General features: G+C 44.4%; 1 protein-coding gene across 2 annotated transcripts; it reads right to left on the bottom strand.

Moving 5' to 3' along the window:
• Positions 1-2671: 2671 nt before the first annotated feature.
• LOC125078725 (L-lactate dehydrogenase A chain) lies at positions 2672-16394 on the bottom strand. Of its 2 annotated transcripts, XM_047691797.1 has the most exons (8): positions 16278-16394; positions 14094-14243; positions 11109-11226; positions 9158-9331; positions 8552-8725; positions 6626-6743; positions 3968-4091; positions 2672-3393 (listed from the first exon to the last, which is right to left on the bottom strand). In XM_047691797.1, the coding sequence occupies exons 2-8, from the start codon at positions 14217-14219 to the stop codon at positions 3229-3231; spliced, it is 999 nt and encodes a 332-aa protein (XP_047547753.1). In that variant the 5' UTR covers positions 14220-14243; positions 16278-16394; the 3' UTR covers positions 2672-3228. The 2 variants fall into 2 exon arrangements, with proteins under 2 accessions (XP_047547753.1, XP_047547754.1); XM_047691798.1 differs by lacking the exon at positions 16278-16394 and having other exon boundaries at positions 3311-3816; positions 3851-4091.
• Positions 16395-21361: the final 4967 nt, after the last annotated feature.

Raw genomic sequence — 21361 nt, 5'->3', positions numbered from 1 at the left:
TTATTTATTTGACAGAGAGACACAGCAAGAGAGGGAACACAAGCGGGGGGACGGGGAGAGGAAGAAGCAGGCTACCTGCCAAGCAGGGAGCCGGATGCAGGGCTCCATCCCAGGACTCTGGGATCATGACCTGAGCCGAAGACAGATGCTTAACTGACTGAGCCTCCCAGTTACTGCATAAAATGAGATCATATTACATTTAAAAGAATCAGGGCTTCTTGCAGAGCTGGCCTATTCCTTGCCTGAGGCAAGAAGATACAAGGTGATCTTGGAAGACTTTTTGTGTCAGAAAGTGAGGAAGCTTTACAAGATTAAATCTAAAAAATTCACAAAAGATTAGGTTAATAAATCATTATTATTTGGTACTAATTTATTGTATCAGATATGAAATTAATAAATGTAAATAATTTTTTTTTTAAAAAAAACAAGTTTACTAGAGGCCAGGCATAAGTACAGGTTTCTAGTTGGAATAATTAAGAAGTTCGAAGATTTGGGGCGCCTGGGTGGCTCAGTTGGTTAAGCAACTGCCTTCGGCTCAGGTCATGATCCTGGAGTCCTGGGATTGAGTCCCACATCGGACTCCCTGCTCGGCAGGGAGTCTGCTTCTCCCGCTGATCTCTCTCTCCTCTCATGCTCTCTCTCTCTCTCTCTCAAATAAATAAATAAATAAATCATTAAAAAAAAAAAGAAGTTCGAAGATTTGATAGTGGTGAAGGTTGCACAACTATGCAAATCCACAGAATTAAACTTTAAAAGGTGAATTTTAGGGGTGCCTGGGTGGCTCAGTCATGGGGAAGATTGAACCCTGCTTCCAGCTCCCTGCTCAGTGGGGAAGCCTGCTTCTCCCTCCCCCTCTCCCCCTGCTTGTATTCCCTCTCTCCATGTCTGTCAAATAAATACAATCTTTAAAAAATAAAAGGAGAACTTTATGTGTAAATTATATCCTAAGGCTTAAAAAAAAACCTATAGAAAAGCAAATCCTATTATACTCCTTGTCAAGACTACATAATTTGCAGGGGTGACTGGTTCCCTCAGTCAGTTAGGCCTCCAACTTGGTTTTGTCTCAGGTCGTGGAGACAGAGCTCCACAGTTGGGGCTCAAGTCATGATCTAATGGGTCCTGAGATCTAGCTGTGCGTCTGGTTCCACACTCGGCACAGAGTCTGCTTGAAGATCCTCTCTGTTCCTCGCCTCCCTCTCTCAAATAAATCTTTTAAAAAGACTACATAGTTCAGTCTTTTCCTTTTACGTTTGAGACACACTTGGAAAAAAGCCTAATTCTCTTCATTCTCAGGAAGTAAACTGGTCAAAGATGTGGAGAAGTACTGGCAGTAAAGTTGTTCTTTTTTTTTTTTTTTTAAAGATTTTATTTTTATTTATTTGTCAGGGACAGAGGGAGAGAGAGCGAGCGAGCACAGGCAGACAGAGAGGCAGGCAGAGGCAGAGGGAGAAGCAGGTTCCCTGCCGAGCAAAGAGCCCGATGTGGGACTCGATCCCAGGACACTGGGATCATGACCTGAGCCGAAGGCAGCCGCTTAACCAACTGAGCCACCCAGACGTCCCCAGTAAAGTTGTTCTAGTTAACCTCTCTTAGTATTCAGGCTTGGATAAGGGTCATAGTTGCAGCTACATTTTGAGGAAAATCTTAAGAAAATTTTTGAGTGGACAACCATCAGGACTATTTGGTTTGAAATTGTTAAATGCCATTATGTTACTGGCTTCTGGAGAGCAAATGTTCTTAAAAATGTTTCCCAAGATGTGTGGGAGGCTTTGGTTAAGCTTCTGCCTTCAGCTCAGGTCATAATCCGGCGGTCCTGAGATCCAGTCCCGTATTGGAACCAGGATGGTGGAGCTGGCGGTGGGCGGGCTTAGCAGTGAACCTGCTTCTCCCTCTGCCTGCAGCTCCCCTTGCTTGTGCTTTCTCTGACAAATGAAACCTTTAAACAAATTTTTTTTTTTAAATCTGCATTTCCCTATAGTGACTTAAGTACCACTGCTTATGTTGTTGGCGAATGGTATTTTTATATTCATGTATATAATGTCATCTACAGAACTGTAGGGTACCAATTATGATTAGCATTATTATCAGATAGTTACCTCCTAATACTTTGCAACTTAGTATATTAAAATGATTATAATGAAAATGGTACCAAAACAACATAATCAATCTAGCCACATGCTTGATTTATTAAGTCACATTGAAGTCTGATCATTAGTAAATAATACACGATAAAAAAATCATTGCAGGTGTACCTGGGTGGCTCAGTTGCTTAGTGTCTGCCATTGGCTCATGTCAGCAGCCCCCATCAGGCTCCCTGCTCAGCAGAAAGCCTGCTTCTTCGTCTCCCTCTCCCTCTGTGTTCCCTCTCTCAGTGTCTGTCAAATAAATAAAACCTTTCAAATAAAAAAAATCATTGCAGGAACAACTGGGTGGCTCCCTCAGTTAAGTGTCTGCCTTTGGCTCAGGTCATGATCCCAGGGTCCTGGGATGAAGTCCTGCATCAGGCTCCTTGCTCAATGGGGAGCCTACCTCTCCCCCTGCTTCTGCTCTGACAGGTGAATAAAAATCTTAAAAAAAAAAATTCATTGCAGTGTTGCCTAAGAATACCCTAATAGGTCCCAATAATGTAAGAGTAGGTAGCAGCTTTACCTATTGTAATAAACGGACACAGTCACTGTTCAAAAAAAAGTCACTGTTCAAATTTTATTTGGTATTTTAGTTGGTACAACACTTCGTTGGTTGCATGGTCTTTTTACATTATATGGCAATGTACACTATATTCTGACATACATGGTACACGAAGTAAGATCCTTTGGAACAGTTATGCACAATACATGCAATAATGAATTTATACGTTGGAGCCCAGGATGTGACTGACTGGGAAAGATGGACTAGGCATGTTGGGTGTTGGATCAAGGAACCAGAAGTCCTAGAACACACAGGAAATACGCATCTGGTTGGAAGAGCACCTGCTGCATATGCAATATTGGCAGTGGTGCCTCTGAGATGAACCCATTTAGGACTACAAAGGCAAGTATCATCCAGCATTAGGGTATAGCTGCAGTGTTTGCTGGACCATTCCTATTTAGAACTTTAGGAAACCGATGTTTTTTCCTTAGGCCATTTTGGTATTATTTAAGTAACAGATCAAATAATAAGGACGATGTACACAACCTCCAACTAAAACCCTGTCATAGTCTAGACAGTGAAGTGGTACATTAGAAAACTTTAAAACTGCAGCTCCTTTTGGATCCCCCAGAGTGTGTCTGCACTCTTCTTCAAATGGGCCTCCTCCTCAGAAGTTAGAGTCACCTTCACAACATCTGAAATTCCATTCTGTCCCAAGATGCAAGGAACACTAAGGAAGACATCATCTTTTATTCCATAGAGACCCTGAAGACAAAAGGAAAAGTATTTTATGTTTTGAGCACGCATTCTGGGGTCTCCCAAGACTTTCATTCTTTACAATTATAAAGCTTATTTAATACAACTTGAGAAGTAGGAACTCCTGTCCACGTTTTCAGTTAGGATGTTATGAACAGTGCAACTCATCAAAATACCAGCAAGATTTCTGTTCTAGAAGAGAATCTAAATTATTGCCATTATCCATATTACTGTTAAATTTTTAATGACAACATGTGGGAACTCTACCTTGAGTGACTTTTTTCCTTCAAAGGAAAAAGCTTTTTTTCTTTTATGGTCTTCCACTCACCTCAACTTATTGTAAGTTATCAAGTTATCTATATGAACATAGTACCACTAAACATTAATCCCAAAGCTCAACGATTTCTCTCCAAAGAAAGTTGTGACTGCATTTATTATGTCACTTAAATCAAATTTATGTCACTTAAATTTATGTCACTTAAATCAAAGACTGATGACTAAGTCAGTCTGTTTTCACAGAAGACTTTTTTAAAAACCAGAAAATAATCACATTCAAATACAATGTATCACTACATACACCTACCTTAATCATGGTGGAAATTGGATGCACCCGCCTAAGATTCTTCATTATACTTTCTGCCAAATCTGCCACAGACAGTCCAATGGCCCAGGAAGTGTAGCCTTTCAGTTTGATCACCTCATAGGCACTGTAGGGTAGGGAAGGACAGGGAAAGGTAGGAAAAAGTACGGTAAGAGAAAATAAAGAACAATGCTTTCACTGAACACATGCTTTACAGCAAATAATGCCATGAAGTTACATTACAGACCTCAGTAACGCCTGCACGCATACCAAGGTATTACGTATAGGGATGTTCTCAACAGTACAATGTATATGCAACACCACGGAATATTACAACCGTCAAAACAAGTAACTATACCTACATGCAACAAAATAAAGGATTAAGATGTAATACTGAATTAAAAAAAAAATAACTCCAAGATTCGATTACATGTTTGACTCAAGATTATTTCAAGCAAGGGATGGGCAGTAGGACGGAAGGTGAGTGGGAGGAGGAGCTCAGAACTCATCTTCAAATACCAGCAGACTAGTGATTCTAACCCAACAAAATGCTACACTTGGTTGACAGCTATTATGTTCCTTGGGTTGGGTGGTGGGTTCACAGGTTTTTGTTTTTTTAAAGATTTTATTTATTTGACAGACAAGAGATCACAAGTAGGCAGAGAGGCAGGCGGGGGGTGGGGGGGGGCAGGCGGGGAAGCAGGCTCTCCGCTGAGAGCAGAGAGCCCGACGCCCAGACGCCCAATGCAGGGCTTGATCCCAGGACCCTGGGATCATCACCAAAGCCGAAGGCAGAGGCTTTAACCCACTGAGCCACCCAGGTGCCCCGGTTCACAGGCTTTTATAAGAGGGCCTTGCCTAAATCAATCCTGATTCATTACTCAGTTCTATAGACAGAGGCCCACACGTGGTTTATAATAAGTAAATAATGGGATGGTAAGCATCTGCCTTCAGCCTAGGTCATGATCCCAGGCTGCTGGATCGAGTCCCGTATCTGGTTCCTTGCTCAGTGGGGAGCCTGCTTCTCCCTCTGCCTGCTGCTCCCCCTGCTTATGCATGCGCTCTCGGTGATAAAAATCTTTAAAATATTATATATATACACACACATTAAGTAAATAATAAGACCAAGCTGAGAACTTCCATATTTACAATTTCATACAATATTCACATTTTTAGTACAATTATGAATCTACACATTGCCTGAAACTTTATAATCATCTGAATAAACAAGTTTGCTATTTCTAGTCATAAAGCCTGTAATAGGAAATTGGATTTAAAAATTCTTGGGGCTCCTGAGTGGTTCAGTCAGTTGAGAATCTGACTCTGTTTTTGGTTCAGATCGTCATCTCTGGGTCATGGGACTGGCCCCATGCGAAGCTCCATGCTCAGCGGGGAGGTCTGCTTGAGATTCTCTCCCCTCTGCCCTTCCCCTGCACGCACACACATGCTCTCTCTCAAATAAATCAATCAATCTTTCTTAAAAAATAAAGAAATAGGGGGCGCCTGGGTGGCTCAGTGGGTTGAGCCACTGCCTTCGGCTCAGGTCATGATCTCAGGGTCCTGGGATCGAGGCCCACATCGGACTCTCTGCTCAGCGGGGAGCCTGCTTCCCTCTCTCTCTCTCTCTCTGCCTGCCTCTCCATCTACTTGTGATCTCTCTCTGTCAAATAAATAAGTAAAATCTTTAAAAAAAAAAAAAAGAAAGAAATAAAAGTTCTTATTTCTGTGGCACCTGGCTAGCTCAGTCCATGTAGCATGTGACTCTTGATCTGGGGGGGGGGGGGGGGGGGGCCGCGGGGAGGGTGTTCGGAGTTCAAGTCCCACATAGGGTGGGACTTAAATAAGTAAATACTTATATTTAAATAAGTAATAAATAAATAAGTAAATATTTAATAAGTAAGTAAGTAAAACTTATTTAAGTTTTAATACTTAAATAACTTAAGTTAAATAAGTAAATAAGTAATAAGTAATTAATAAGTACTTAAATAAGTAAAACTCTTATCAATAAATCAATAAAAATTCTTATTCCTAACTGAATGACCCATATATGCTATTGAAGTAAAGGCTGAATCTGAAATACGACTTCTAAGCACTAAAAGATTTATCCTACTATAGAGAAAGACAGCAAAGACTATTGCATTAATCATTTTTAGTTCTTTACTTCTGTTTTATAGTATGTTCTTTAACAAAACATCAGAAAAAATCTTATTATTTTTTTTTATTTTTAAGTAATCTCTACACCCAACGCAGAACTCGAACTCACAAGCCTGAGATCAAGAGTCACATGCTCTACCAACTGAGCCAGCTAGCCAGGGCGTCCTTAGAAAAATGCTTTCCGACAAGTATTCAAATGCTATTAAACTTTCAAACTTTAAAATAAAAATCTAAGTTTTAGGGGTGCCTGGGTGGTTCAGTGGGTTAAAGCTTCTGCCTTCGGCTCGGGTAATGATCTCAGGGTCCTGGGATCAAGTCCCGCATCGGGCTCTCTGCTCAGCAGGGAGCCTGCTTCCCTTCCTCGTTCTCTCTGCCTGCCTCTCTGCCTACTTGTGATCTCTCGCTCTTGCTCTCTGTCAAATAAATAAATAAATCTTTAAAAAAAAAAAAAATAAATAAAAATAGAAGTTTTAATCTTCTGTATTGCTGAATTATGCGATCTATTACCTGTCAACCACCTGTTTGTGAACCTCTTTCCACTGTTCCTTATCTGCATCAGTGCCTAAGTCAGGGTGCAGATTCTTCAGAGAGACACCAGCAATGTTTACTCCACTCCATACAGGCACTGAAAGAAGTAGTAGAGAATACATTTACTTCCACATGCCATCCGCAGACCACAGAGCACCCTAACCAGTCTTACGGGCTAATCTGCTTTAAGTCAACATATGCCTTGCTTGTTGATTTAAGACCCTTGATCTGTAACAGAAATAAGTCACTTTCTTTGAGATTTGTAGACTACTGGTCTGGGGGAATACAGAACCAAAACGTTCCCAGGCCACAGAGGCCAGCAAGTCTGTTTGAAGCTGCCTCACCTTTCTGATTAGCCCAGCCATCTTTCAGAAAAATGTTTTCCTTTCTTAAGGTTACATGAATGATTTTACTGACCTCCCTTTGAGTATCTGTAAACCTTGCCCTCCCCTTCACAGAAAGAACAGAGTACTTTTGCACAATTCCTTGGTACTAAGGAACCAGACCTTCTTGCACACAAGAAGAACTAGAACTTCTTGCACAATCTCTGAGCACTGAAGTAACTCTGTAACTGGCATCAAATCTACATGCAATCAATAAATGTCACAGGCCACTGTGTTCCCTTAACTGATTAAACTCCTTCAAAAGTCTCTGGGCTAGGGGCACCTGGGTGGCTCAGTGGGTTGAGTGTCTGCCTTCGGCTCAGGTCATGATCCCAGGGTCCTGGGATCAAGCCCGCCCCCCACATCGGGCTCCCAGCTCAGTGGAAAGCCTCCTTCTTCCTCTCCCTCTGCTTGCTGCTCTGCCTTCTTGTGTTCTCTTTGTATCTCTCTGTCAAATAAATAAATGAAATCTTCTGTTTTTCTAAAGATTTTTTTCATTTATTTGACAGAGAGAGACAGCAAGAGAGGGAACCCAAGCAGGGGGAGTGGGAAAGGGAGAAGCAGGCTTCCTGCTGAGCAGGGAGCCCAATATGGGGCTCAATCCCAGGACCCTGGGATCATGACCTGAGCTGAAGGCAGACACTTAATGACTGAGACACCCAGGCGCCCCAATAAATAAAATCTTAAAAAAAAAAAATCTCTGGGCCAGGAAGAAACTTGAGTTGGACTTTTGGACAAGGGTCTGCCTTCTTCCCCAGGTTGCCAGCCTCTTGAATAAAGCTCATATTCCCTTCCAGTCAAAACTTGCCTCTTGACTACTGGCCTTTTGAGCAATGGGGAGCCAAACTTGGGTTCTGGAAACAAGACTAGTAATTTTGTCCCTTTTTTCTAATTCTCATTTCTTATCTGGGGAGGATTACCTGCTTTTGGTAGATGGTCAAGACTACAAACACCCTTACTCTTAAACTTTGATTGATTCATGTAAAACTAAGAATTTTCACCATATCCTAACTTGTTCTCCTACTCTACTGCGATGTTTAATCCGTATGTATTTGAAAAATAAAGACACTATGAGATCATAAAGGGAATTTTCTTGGCATAAGTAACTGAGAACCCTGCACAAAATTAAAACATCTCTTAGCTTTGATAAAACTTTTCATCTCCTTCATTTGGATTTGGCTGACCTTATCTGAGCCACAAAGTTCAAGTCAAGTCTAGACACAGCTGTGATTTCAAATGACTGAGGTCATCCTTAGAACTATCCTCTTATTTTAATATGACCACTGTAAGGAGTAAAAGAAATTTCATTCCCCATCCATGGCATAGGGATGCCATAAAATGTTACATCAAAGTTAAAATCTTAACCCTTCTTAACATACAATTATACCAAAAGACAGATTTCTAGAAACCATCCTACTCCAATGAATGGGTATCTGATTTCAGCTCTGGTTTAATAATGAAATTTCTGTAAATATTTTAAATAATTCTTTGGAAACAAAAAGAGAAAATAAGTTATGCTTACCACTGGAGTCTCCATGCTCCCCGAGGATCCACCCATGACAGCTTAATGGGTGAACTCCCAGTCTTTCCCCCATTAGGTAACGGAACCGGGCTGAGTCGAGATTGCAACCACTTCCAATAACACGGTTTTTGGGAAAGCCACTTATCTTCCAAGCCACATAGGTCAAGATATCCACTATGAAGAAAATATTTAGGCAAAGATGCTAGGTAAATTATTAGATAATGTTTAGCTAGTCAAGATACATGGTTCTGTAGGAATCTTGATAGTGCTTATGACCCAACATCTTTGTTAAATTTTTAAACCTTTATTCGTAACACAGTAAATTCATTAAGCTCAAGAAGTGTAGTTTAATGAAAATAAATTGTGCATTAACAACATCTTATTCATAACTTACCTAAGCTCTTCTTGGGCAAGTAACTAATTTCTAAGTTCTAACTACATTTAGGGGCACTGTATCCCCCTTACTATTTTAAACTTAATGATTTTAAGCAAATCCGTTCACAAGAGGAAAATGAAAAATATGAGCAATAAATGTGCGTATACAGAACATGACACATACCATCAGTTTTACTCGAGTTCATCTATTTGTGCAATTAAAGGTCTCACCTGGATTGGAAACAACAAGCAACTTGCAGTTTGGGCTGTATTTGACAACATTAGGAATGATGAATTTAAAGATGTTCACGTTACGCTGGACCAGATTAAGACGGCTTTCTCCCTCTTGCTGACGTGCCCCAGCTGTGATAATAACCAGCTTGGAGTTTGCAGTCACATTATAGTCTAGACAAAAGGGAACAAAAACCAGATTACAGCCTTTAAGAGAACTCTAATACCTAGCCAGCAGAAAGCTGTTCCATAAACTTCTTTTATGGACAGTTTGAACAACTGTGTTACCTGCCCTACTTCCTTTCATATATAGGTAAATATAGATAAATGCTTGTACTGCCACCTTCCCACCCCCATCTTCTCCTTTAGTTTTTGGCCACTTAACTTGGGAGGAAGAGTACATCAACACCTTTCTTGTATTTTGGTTTTAGACTGTGACTTCAGTGACAGCTCAGAGGAGCTGGAAACAATCAAATGAGGTTATCATCCCTCAATTTTTTGCCACCTGAGCTCATGCTCACACTCTCCCACACTATTCCCCCCCCCCCACTTTTTTTTTTTTTTAAAAGGTTTACTTATTTGAGAGAGATGGGAGGGAGAGAGAGCACAAGTCGGGCGAGGGGTGGAGGGAGAAGCAGGCTCCTGGCTAGGCAGGGAGCCCAACGTGGGACTCAATCCCAGGACCCCAGGATCCTGACCGGAGCTGAAGGCAGATGTCCAACTGACTGAGCCACCCAGGCACCCCGATACTCCTATTTCTATTTAACTACTTCACTATGATCATACCAGTCCAGAGACAGGCTGTTTTGTTTTTTAAGCAAAAGCCACTTTATACTTAACAAGTATGTCTTGCTTCTAGATACCCTATGGTACAGGATGGTCAGCCCAGCCCGTAGGTAAGTGGTCACTGATTTTCAAGTGTCAAAAGAAACACCATTTGTACACATGTCCAGGTTTCTTGACTAGGGCTCTTAAGTGTAAAAGGCCCAAGAATATCTCAACAGGCTCATTTATCCTATTCTCAGTCTTGTGTTAGTGTGTGAAAGGAAGTAGGGGAAGTGTATTAAATTTTAAATATTAGATACAATGTGGTTACATACAAACCTGAGGAGCTTTACTAATTACATGCTAACTCAGATGCTTTCCACATTATGGACATACTGGATTTCCATTTAAAACCATTTACTAGGGGCGCCTGGGTGGCTCAGTGGGTTAAGCCTCTGCCTTTGGCTCAGGTCATGATCTCAGGGTCCTGGGATCGAGCCCCGCATCGGGCTCTCTGCTCAGCAGGGAGCCTGCTTCCTCCTCTCTCTCTCTGCCTGCCTCTCTGCCTGCTTGTGATCTCTGTCTGTCAAATAAATAAATAAATAAATAAAATCTTTTTAAAAATAAATAAATAAAACCATTTACTAGAGGGGCGCCTGGGCGGTTCAGTGGGTTAAGCCTCTGCCTTTGGCTCAGGTCATGATCTCAGGGTCCTGGGATTGAGCCCCGCATCGGGCCTGCTTCCCCCTTCTCTCTGCCTGCTGCTCTGCCTACTTGTGATCTGTCAAATAAATAAAATCTTAAAAAACATTTATTCATTTGATAGACAGAGATTACAAGCAGGCAGAGAGGCAGGCAGAGAGAGAGGAGGAAGCAGGCTCCCCGCTGAGCGGAGAGCCCAATGTGGGGCTTGATCCCAGGACCCTGGAATCATGACCTGAGCTGAAGGGAGAGGCTTTAACCCACTGAGCCACCCAGGTACCCCTAAATAAAATGTTAAAAAAACAAAACAAAACAAAAAAAACCATTTACTAGAAATTGCAACTTTCATATAAAAGGTTACCAATGCAAAATTGTTCAAAGGCTCTCTGATCCTATATAAAAAGTCAATCTTTGAAGCAGGATTTCAAGCCTGATAGGGAATTAAGTTTAGCACAGACCACAATATAAGCTTATTGAAATTCACCTTTGCCAGAGACAATTTTTGGTGTTCTAAGGAAAAGGCTTCCATGCTGAAGATCCATCATCTCTCCCTTCAGTTTGTCTTCCATGACATCAACAAGAGCAAGTTCATCTGCCAAGTCCTAAGAGATATAACATTTTTAGTCAAATGCAAAGCATATATTATTTAGTCAAATAGAAAGGCATGCAAAGGGGCGCCTGGCTGGCTCAGTGGGTTAAGCCTCTGCCTTTGGCTCAGGTCGTGATCTCAGGGTCCTGGGATCGAGCCCCGCATCGGGATCTCTGCTCAGCACTGAGCCTGCTTCCTCCTCTCTCTGCCTGCCTCTGCCTACTTGTGATCTCTCTCTCTGTCAAATAAATAAAATCTTAAAAAAAAAAAAAATAGGCATGCAAAATTTCTGTATTTCTAGGACAGAAAGAGTTCTGCTACTTTATTAGTATTGGGACATACCTCAAAATAAAGGTAGGCCCCCATTTAAAAACTGACTCTCAGATGACCCAAGCATAGGAAGAAGTATTGATCTTCTCTCCTCACTAGAGCAAGCTTTCCAAGGGCTCCACCACGCCACTATATGGAAGCAGAACCCTGGACTGGCAATGGATGGAATAGCACCCAATTACATAAAGCTGCTGTATTTACACTCTCAAATTCAATTTTTTACATTGATTTTAGGTCATTATTCATTACAATAGTGAGTCTGACTAATATTACGACTTGGAAGTTAAAAAAAAGTGGTATTCTGGATCATTCTTTGTCTATATATTTCCCATACATTAACCAATACTAACAGTGTCACATGAATATAGATTTGTGCATTGCAAAATATTGGTGAAAAACGTCCTTTCAAATGAACCAGCAAATGTTCACAGGTACATCTCCGACCAGGAGCACCAGTAACCGATTTAACAGACATGGTTTGTGAACTGTTATAACTAAGTTAAGTTATACTGGCTGAGCTACAGATCTACTCCGAGTCATCTATGATAACCTTGCACTACGCTTATATACACCCAAGTTAGAGAGCATCACAGGAAAAGACCACAGGTGATTCACAGGTGTAAGAAAAACAGATGGCATCAATTTCTGATCCAGCAGAAAAGCAGTAAGAATTGGTACAGGCACCCCCTCATTTTCAGAAGTCTGCATTATGCCAATTCATTTTTACACAAGACCTAACATTGTACCTGTTTTTACTCAAAGAAATCCAAAGAGGATTTGTTCTTTTATGAAAAAGGCAAAAAGCAATAATGGCATTCAGTTGTTTGTTCTGCAGTGAGCCCTTAGAGTAGTAGTACACATCCTAGGTACCAACAAGCTCCTTCCCTAGTGAACTTTACTCAGCATCTCAGTATCAAGCGGTCATAGCTTTGAACTGTGTGAACATCTGTACTTCACCTCTATTTTGTGTATCTGTCAGCAAGATGTGTCCTAAGGTTCAGAAAAGCCTAAGGTTATTTCTTTTGTCTGGGAATGCTCAAAAAAATTTTCTATTAATCAATGTAACAGTCTTCACTTACACCATTGTGGCTTCGGAAAGGTTTCACAGCAATGGTCTCCTTTAGGATGGTGGGGGAAACCTTTACACTATGTTACTCCTCCTAAGAACACATATGAAGCAACAGGTTGTAACCCAACCCTACATAGCTCATTTCTGCCTTCAGTTCCTTATTTCAATCCTTTCCTGTTCAAAAACCAGAATTAATCATTTCACTCCCTTATTTGAACTCCAAATCTAAATTTAAAATATTTTATGGTAAGTTGCAATTATTTTTATATATAAACCAGGCCTGACTACTTAAAATGTGTTTGTTTACTCATTCACAAATTCTAACTAAGTGTTAGCTCCATAACTGGTACCAAAATTACTATTCAAGGGACGCCTGGGTGGCTCAGTTGGTTAAGCAGCTGCCTTCGGCTCAGGTCATGATTCCAGCGTCCTGGGATCGAGTCCCGCATCGGGCTCCTTGCTCAGCAGGAGCCTGCTTCTCCCTCTGCCTCTGCCTGCCATTCTGTCTGCCTGTGCTTGCTCTCTCTCCCTCTCTCTCTGACAAATAAATAAAATCTTTAAAAAAAAAAAAAAAAAAAAGATTCTTTCCCCTCACTCTCCCTCTGCTCATGCTCTCTATAAAATAAATAAAATCTTTAAAAAAAAAACAAAAAACAAAACAAAAAAAAAACAAAATTACTATTCAAGGTGGGATTTTTTGTGGAAGAAAGGCTTAGGATTTCCCACATTTGGCGTGATTTTAATTTTACCAAATGTATGATTTTCAATTCAAAAATTATTTTAAAATAACTTTAGCTTGTTTAAAGGCATGGACTCTTTTTCATTTGTAGGCAATTTATGCATGTTAATAGGGCAAAGTGAATTTAAGGAACAGTGTCACCCTGGGGTGCCTGGGTGGCTCAGTCCTTAAGTGTTAGCCTTCGGGTCAGGTCCTGGAATTGAGCCCCTCACCTCCCTGTTCAGCGGGAAGCCCTCCTCTGCCTCTGCCACTCCCCCTGCTTGTGTTCCCTTTCAGGCTGTGTGTCTGTCAAATAAATAAAAAAATATTTTAGGGCGCCTGGGTGGCTCAGTGGGTTAAGCCTCTGCCTTCGGCTCAGGTCATGATCCCGGGGTCCTGGGATCGAGCCCCGCATCGGGCTCTCTGCTCAGCACTGAGCCTGCTTCCTCCTCTCTCTGCCTGCCTCTCTGCCTACTTGTGATCTCTCTCTCTCTCTGTCAAATAAATAAAAAAAAAAAATCTTTAAAAAAAAATTTTAAAACCTCTTTAAAAAAAAAAAAAAAAAAGGAACGGTGTCACTTGCCTGACAACTTTTTCTTTTTAGTTCAGATACGCTTTTGGTATGGCATCACATTTCTAAAGTTTGTTCCATAAAATGCTCTCTGAGTGCATGAACCTGAATCTTTGTATATACAATGTGATAATGCAATTCTTGGAGGAGTGGGGGGATGGGTGGCTCCCAGAAAGATGGGCTCTCACTTACCTTCATTAAGATACTGATGGCACAAGCCATGCCAACAGCACCAACCCCAACAACTGTAATCTTATTTTGGGGAACATGTTCTTCCTTAAGAAGATTCTGAATCAGCTGATCTTTCAGAGTTGCCATTTTGGACTTAGAACCAAAAGGAATCTAAAGGGGAAAAAATACGCACAGTCACTGCATCTTCTTTAAATTAACGCTATTAACCAAAAGCTGTTCCAAAGGAGTTCATCTTACTTCTTTTGGGGGTACTTGCCATTAAAAAGGGGGAAGGAAAAAACCTAAAGCTGGCCACAGGAATGTTGAAAGACCTAATGCCAGGGTCTGGTCTCTCTAGCATCTTGGTGTAAAGGATCTCACCTTGGCATGGAATAGTATTGACGTATGAGTGTAAGTATAGCTTCCTGAGGACTCACTCATCTTGACTTATTAACCCCAAGCGGGGCCGCCTTTCCTCACACAAAATCGCTGCGAGCTGCCTGCCCAGCTCTACTCCAGTCACCCGGGTTCCCGCCAAACCCTCAAGTAAGGACCCGAGGAACGCGGAAAAATCTCCTGTAACTGCCTCATGGAACGACCCAGTCGTCTTACGGCATGCAAAAAGCTCTGCTCATGCGCAATCACTCCCTCCTCCAGCCCCAGAAGGAGGCCAACAGCTCAGCCAGAGCTCATGGGGTTTACCGCCCCTCCCCCACCCTCGCCTGCGCGAGACTCGCGCGCATGCTCATTTCCAAGCAGTGGGCGGGGACAAGAGTAGAGTAGGAACCCCAAGCTTTCCAGAGTTGGGCACTGCCCCCGACGGCGGCGGCCGGGGTAGCCCCGCCCACGAGCGGAAATGACTGGAAATTACCGTGCTCTTAGGGTCAGACGGAGAGAGCCCCGCGGCGGACTTTAGACCTAAGTAGTGCCCCAGCTGGCTGCCTCCCTGGCCACACATGCGGCCACGGCCAGACTTTAAATCGCAAATACTTGATTGCTGTTAACAAACCGGGAGGGAGGCGCCTCGTGTGGCTTCTGCTGCGATCCATGTTGCAAAGGCGTGAGGCCGGGTAGGAGGAAATTGTCAGTACAGGAAGTGCAAAAATAGCTGTAGAGGCCCGGAGCCCTAAAGTTAATAGGATACTTGGTGTAATCCTCCATTTCCAGAGCCGGGGAGGAGGCCTTCGCTCTGCTAATGCAACCCCGCACTGCATTCACTGGAAAGATTATCACAGGCTGCATCCCAAAGCCCCACGTCTAGTCTTGAGTTCCAAAAGGGCAAAAATATCCAAGGACTTCCAGGCAGGCTGCCCAGAGTCACCAAGCTGGGATCGGATCTCTCCTTACAAATCACTGCTATTTCTAGACCTGGCTTCACCGAAAACCTAAGGATCCAGCGCTCCCTTTAATGTGGGGACACGGGTGACGGAGGAGCCCTGCAGAAAGAGGGTCTATTCCCCAAATCTGCCACCCACTTTGTTACCTGAGAGTTGCCCTAACTTTCTCCAAGCTTTAGGTCCCCCCCCCCCCCATTTTTCAAAAGGAGTGGATGGTACCAGATATCCTACTCCCAAAATACCATCTGCGACGCAGGAGGGCTGAATTCTCTTCCGGCTTCATCTTTGCATGCTTCGTGCCTAGGGCAGCACCTGATACATCAGCAGTCGCTTATTAAGTGTAATTTGCGCAGAGAGCGCCCTGTAACAGCGATAGCAGCCGCTCCATGGAGTCCACCTCTCGCGAGCCCCAAGGTTAAAAAGCGACCCGAGCAGCGCTCCCCGGCTTTCATACCTCCTCCCCCAGCCCCACCGCCCGACTGCTGAGGCTTTTTCGGCTCTGTGGGATCTGGAAATCGGACCTCGAGTTCTGTGCCGTTTGCCTCTTTTAAGCCCGGAGGTATGCCCCACCCTTCATTATCTGTCCTATTCTTGTCCTTCTGCATCCACTTGGGCTTTCGACCACAGGATTTCCCAGCCTGACCAGAGATCGAGGTGCCCGCTTAGAGCAAAAGCAGAGTGCGGCTGGCTCCCGAGCCCACGCATGGCGTGGGCCACCGCCCAGGTATGGTCTGCGAACTCTGCCTCCACCCCGCCACCCCCACGCCCCGGAAGCGGAGACCCCTTTGCGGGCAGCGTCGAGTTAGCAAACCAGAGGCTGCTCGTTCTCCTGACCCTCCAGCTCCGTGCACTTGGGGCCAGACCGTACCGGGAGTGCACGTCGGGAGGGCGGGCGTCAGCGGCGCGCGAGAATGGATCCGGACTTGGCAGCAGCGGCTCCGACACTCGGAGCTGAGCGCGGGAGGGGCCTTAAATGGAACCGCGAGGCTGACGTCAGGGGGGGGAGCCGGGCGGACGTGCGGGAACCCACGTGTGGGTCGGACTAGGGGCGGGCTCCGAGCCGGGCGGGGCAGTGGAGCAGCTTAGGCGGCGCGCGCAGCGGGACCGCCAACCTACCGACAGACCCATGTGCGTCCGGAGATCTAAGGGGCTGCTAGAGCCATGCTACCTCCCGCCACAAAAGCCCAAGCCAATCAAGCGGACCCTCAGGAAAAGCTTAATCGGAATCTTCACCGCTGTTTCCCATTGCCCAGAACAGCTTCTGGCACGCAGGCGCTCAACAGTTTGTTGGAAAGGAGGGAATGCCTAGCACAGCATCATTCTGACCCTCCCCAGGTGGTGTGATCGCCAAAACTCGCTGTGTCCTCCACCTGCTGTTAAACCTTCCAAATCCCCCAACTCGTAGTGAGGCCTCAGCTCTAGCCTTCGTTGGTGCTGGTTTCCTTTACTTGGCCTGCCTTCCTTCCCGATATCTTCTTTAAACCTTACCCATCTAGTAACACACACACACACACACACACACACACACACGTGCGCGCAAAGTTGGTGTCTCTCTTGTTTCTGCATCTGCGAAGCTGTGTCTCTTTCAAACCGGTTTGCATTGGTGATGTGTGTCACTCTGCTCTCTTCCCTGTCCGTGCTTCTCTCAAGGCCATGGATCAGTCTACTTCCTCCTTTGTACCGGGGACCAACTTAGAGTCCAGTTGGGAGAAAGATCCATAATTCCGGGTTTCTTTGTTTTGAAGGGAACATGCTAATCTCAGTTCCAGAAAAACAGGGCATCTCTCTAGTATGTCCTAACAGTTTTCTTTTCACTCTAGGAGGCCCAGCCACCTAGGTGCTCACCTCAAACACGCAGCTGGACCAGCTGAAGGCCAACCACAGATTATCTTTTGTTTCTCAGGGCAGGGCCTATCTATGCAATACTGCCTGTGGTTACTCAGTTTTTGCAACAATGTCCTCATTCAGTCAGGGCTGAGCGCCTGCCTATTTGTCAGATGTGACCACAGCTGCTGGCAGGAGGGCAAGCTCAGAAAATAGAAGGTAGGCTGGGAAGACAGGTAAGAACTCTCACCAGGACTCTGGAATTACCTCTAAAGGTAATCTAGGCAAAAGTTTTCAGCCCCCTAAATTAAGGCACCTACAGCTCCCTCCAAGCACAGCTTCTTTCTTTGGAAAACAGTAGTCTCTACTCAACCTTACAAATATGAATAAAACAAGTACCATAAAACAAGTACCAAATTTGCTGAGCACCTCCTATGTGCCAGGCAGCAAGCTAGGTAATACCTATACTCATCTTCACGGTAATTCTTTGGAATAGGCATAATTATCCCCATTTTGTGGATAAGAAGCCAAGGCTCAGAGAGATTCGTGACTTTGCCAAGGTCATACAACTAGTAAGTGATTGCAGCTGATTCTTCAGGACTGCCTTCAAAGCCCATGACTTTTTTCCTGTATAGGACGTTGTCCCATCTCCACCCTTCACCCTCAACTCCACAAAAGTGAAATTATGGAGGGGGCCCAGCCAGTCCTAGGCTCAGAAAGTTGCATTTTCAGTGACAGATAGTAGGTGTCGCTGGGGGTCCCCACCTGTCGGTTGAGCTGAGACATCAGTCTTCTCCTGCCCTCAGACTGGTACTTATTCCATCCATGCTCCCGCTTTTCAAGCCTTTAGATTTGGACCAGAGTTTACACCACCTGCTGTCCTGGGTCTCCAGCTTACAAATGGCTGATCTTGGGATTTCTCAGACTCTATAACTGCCTGAGCCAATTCCTTGTAATAGATCTCATTATAACTCCTATTGGTTCTGTTTCTCTGGAGAACCCTAATACAGTCCAAATAGAAGAATTTCTGTACTCAAGTCCAGGCAGAATGTGGGACCCATGAGATGGGCTAGAAAAGCACTGTTTCAGAGGGCAGACCAGACTTCTCCAACCTAACCAAGCATTCTTCAAGGATGGCCCCTTTAAAAGGCAACATTTTACAAAGAGGTGGCTTGACCAGGGGACAGGCTGGCCTCAGAGAATGGGTGGTGCTAAGCAACCCATATAAGATTTTCCTAAAATGGGAAAAAAAAAATGATTTTTCTAAAAAGGACCTTGGCCAAAGGATCGTGTCCACCCAAAACACAGGGCTGAGCCACTCCTTCATTCAGTATTTGTTACTCCTCCTCAAGAAAGTTCAATGGCGGGGCGCCTGGGTGGCTCAGCTCAGGTCATGGTCCCAGGGTCCCAGGGTCCCAGGGTCCTGGGATTGAGCCCCACATCGGGCTCTCTGCTCAGCAGGGAGCCTGCTTCTCTTCCTCTCTCTCTGCCTGCCTCTGCCTACTTGTGATCTGTCTGTCAAATAAATAAATAAAATCTTTAAAAAAAAGAAAGAAAGAAAGTTCAATGGCTCTCACTCGAGGGCCTCAAGAATGAAATCCAGGGGCACCTGGGTGGCTCATTTGGTGGAGCGTCTGCCTTCTGCTTGGTGTGATCCCGGGAGTCCTGGTATCAAGCCCCGCACTGGGCTCCCTGTTCAGCAGGGAGCCTGCTTCTCCCTCTACCTACCCCTATCTGCTCGTGCTTTCTCTCTCTCTCAAATAAATAAATAAAATCTTCTAAAAAAAATCCAAGGAATAAAATCCAAATTCCTTGGCAGTCACTCTAGGCCTTCTATGGTGCAGTGCCCACATCCCCTCTCTCACCTTATTGCCTATTTTTCTGCATGCTCTCTACATGCCAGTCCCAAGGCTCCTTCCTACCTTCCCCAGATACGTCATGCACTTCCACCGAGGCAGTTCCTTGAGCCTGCATGTTCTCCACCTTGTCACCATCCCTGCCCTCCCCAAACCCACAGACTCATAGATCAAATGCTGTTGCCTGAGCTTTATATTAAACTAATCCTTATTGCTTTTTTTTAAGATTTTATTTATTTATTTGACACATAGAGATCACAAGTAGGCAGAGGCGGGGGCGGGGGGAGGGTGGGGGGGGAGGAGCAGGCTCCCTGCTGAGCAGGGAGCCCAACATGGGGCTCTTATCCCAGGACCCTGAGAACATGACCTGAGTCAAAGGCAGAGACTTAACCCACTGAGCCACCCAGGCGCCCCAAACTAATCCTTATTGCTGCTCCTCTCTTTTTCTCACTAGCCTGTGAGCTCCTCCTGGGCAGAAACTTTCTCCCTTATCTCCATACTCCCAGCATATATGTTAATTTGTTTTACAAATATATTTTGAATTATATGCTCACTATGCAAAGGGCACTGTGCTAGGTGCTGGGGATATAACAATGAATGAGACTGATGCATAAGTCTTCAAAGACTATACCATTTAATGGGGGAGACCAACAGCCTTCTCCCCTATGGCTAAAATGTAAGAATATAACACTACCTCAAAAGAGGTACAAAAAAAATTGCTCTAGCATTCAGAAGAGAGAAAGTTCCTTTGGGTACAGGAGTATCAGAGAAGGCTTCCTGGGAGAGGCAGCATCTGAGCTTAACCTAGAAAAAGACTTCAGTTGCTGAAGATCAGGTGTTGAGAAAACAGAAAATGCAGTGTGAGCAAACGCATGGAGGCAGGAAACGCAAAATGTATCTTGTGAATCTTAAGCTTTATTTTATTTTTTTTTAAAGATTTTATTTATTTATTTGACAGAGAGAGATCACAAGTAGACAGAGAGGCAGGCAGAAAGAGGGAGGGAAGCAGGCTCCCTGCTGAGCAGAGAGCCCGACACGGGACTCGATCCCAGGACCCTGAGATCACGACCCGAGCCGAAGGCAGCGGCCCAACACACTGAGCCACCCAGGCACCCCGAATCTTAAGCTTTAAATGCCAGGCTATGAAATATGGGTGTTTTTGCCTTTTTTTTTTTTTTTTTTTGGTGGTCAGTGGGAGTCATAGATGTTTTGGGAGAATGAGAGAGTTAGAAGGAAAGCAAGCAAGGTAGTTGCAAGGTCATGGAAAGCGGGGCAGGGTGGGGCAACACACCTTGTTTTGTAATAATACACAAGAAGCTCAGAACTCATACAGCTCCAACTGCAACTGTACAGAACATTCGCTTCCTTGACACACCCTACACAGCCCCGCAACCCCTCTTTTTTTCACCGTTTCCATGTTTGCAAAGCTGATGGCTTTCCTGAGTTGCAGGGCCCCAGACACAGACGGTCTCATTGGTTTCTGTCCCTGACAGGCCAGGCCCTGCTGAGGACGAGCCAAAGCAGAGGCTCCTCTCTCTAGCAAGAGAGCAGGTGCCTGCCCTTGGAAGACTGCTTCCTGTCGTCCCCAACCCCATCCACCTCTCACATGGTGGGAGTGGAAGCCAAAGACTCCACCCTGATTACTCCATCCTGGGTGCCTCCCCCCACCCCCCTTCCAGGCTGCCCTCATCGTCAGGTACTAGAAGCTGCCTCTGTTTCTCTTTTTGACTTGGATGGTTATTCCCTCCGGAGTTCATTCCTCACATGATCACCTAATAAAATTCACCTCAAAAACTCTGGATTCTTCTTTCTGTAGACTGAATGTTTGTGATCACCACCCCCTGCCCCATGTCCCCCAGTCATATGTTGAAACCTAATTCCTAATGTGATAGTATTGGGAGGTGGAGCCATTAGGAAGAGATTAGATCATGAGGGTGAAGCCTTCATGAACAGAATTAGTGCCCTTAAAAAAGAGGGGCTTCCTTGTCCTTTCTATCATGTGAAGACACAGTGAAAAGACAGCTGTCTGTGAACTTGGAAGTGGGCCTTCACCAGACACCTGCTATAGCCTGGGTCTTGGACTTCCTAGACTCCAGAACTGTGTAAAATAAGTTTCTGTTGTTGGGAAGTCACCCAGTCTATGGTGTTTTGTTACAGCAGCCTGAATGGACTAAAGCACCTTTGAGCCACTTCCCACCCTAGGAAAAGAAATGAGATCTGTGCCCTTTCCTATCTGTCTTACCCTGGCAGGGAGTGAGGCTTCACGCTTTCC

This window comes from Lutra lutra, chromosome 10 (assembly GCF_902655055.1).
Source record: "Lutra lutra chromosome 10, mLutLut1.2, whole genome shotgun sequence".
Classification (NCBI taxonomy): Eukaryota; Metazoa; Chordata; class Mammalia; order Carnivora; family Mustelidae; genus Lutra; species Lutra lutra.
The sequence above is the reverse complement of the archived record's forward strand: the minus strand, read 5'-3'. Positions and strand labels throughout refer to the sequence as shown.

What these genes read in the sequence shown, in the direction of transcription:
- LOC125078725 (XM_047691797.1), bottom strand. Translation starts at nt 14,219, where the DNA reads ATGGCAACTCTGAAAGATCAGCTGATTCAGAATCTTCTTAAGGAAGAA. An exon ending in AAAAATTGTCTCTGGCAAAG is followed by an intron (nt 9,332 to 11,108) that starts GTGAATTTCAAT and finishes CCTTTTGTCTAG; the next exon opens with ACTATAATGTGACTGCAAAC. An exon ending in CAATTTCCACCATGATTAAG is followed by an intron (nt 3,394 to 3,967) that starts GTAGGTGTATGT and finishes TTTTGTCTTCAG; the next exon opens with GGTCTCTATGGAATAAAAGA.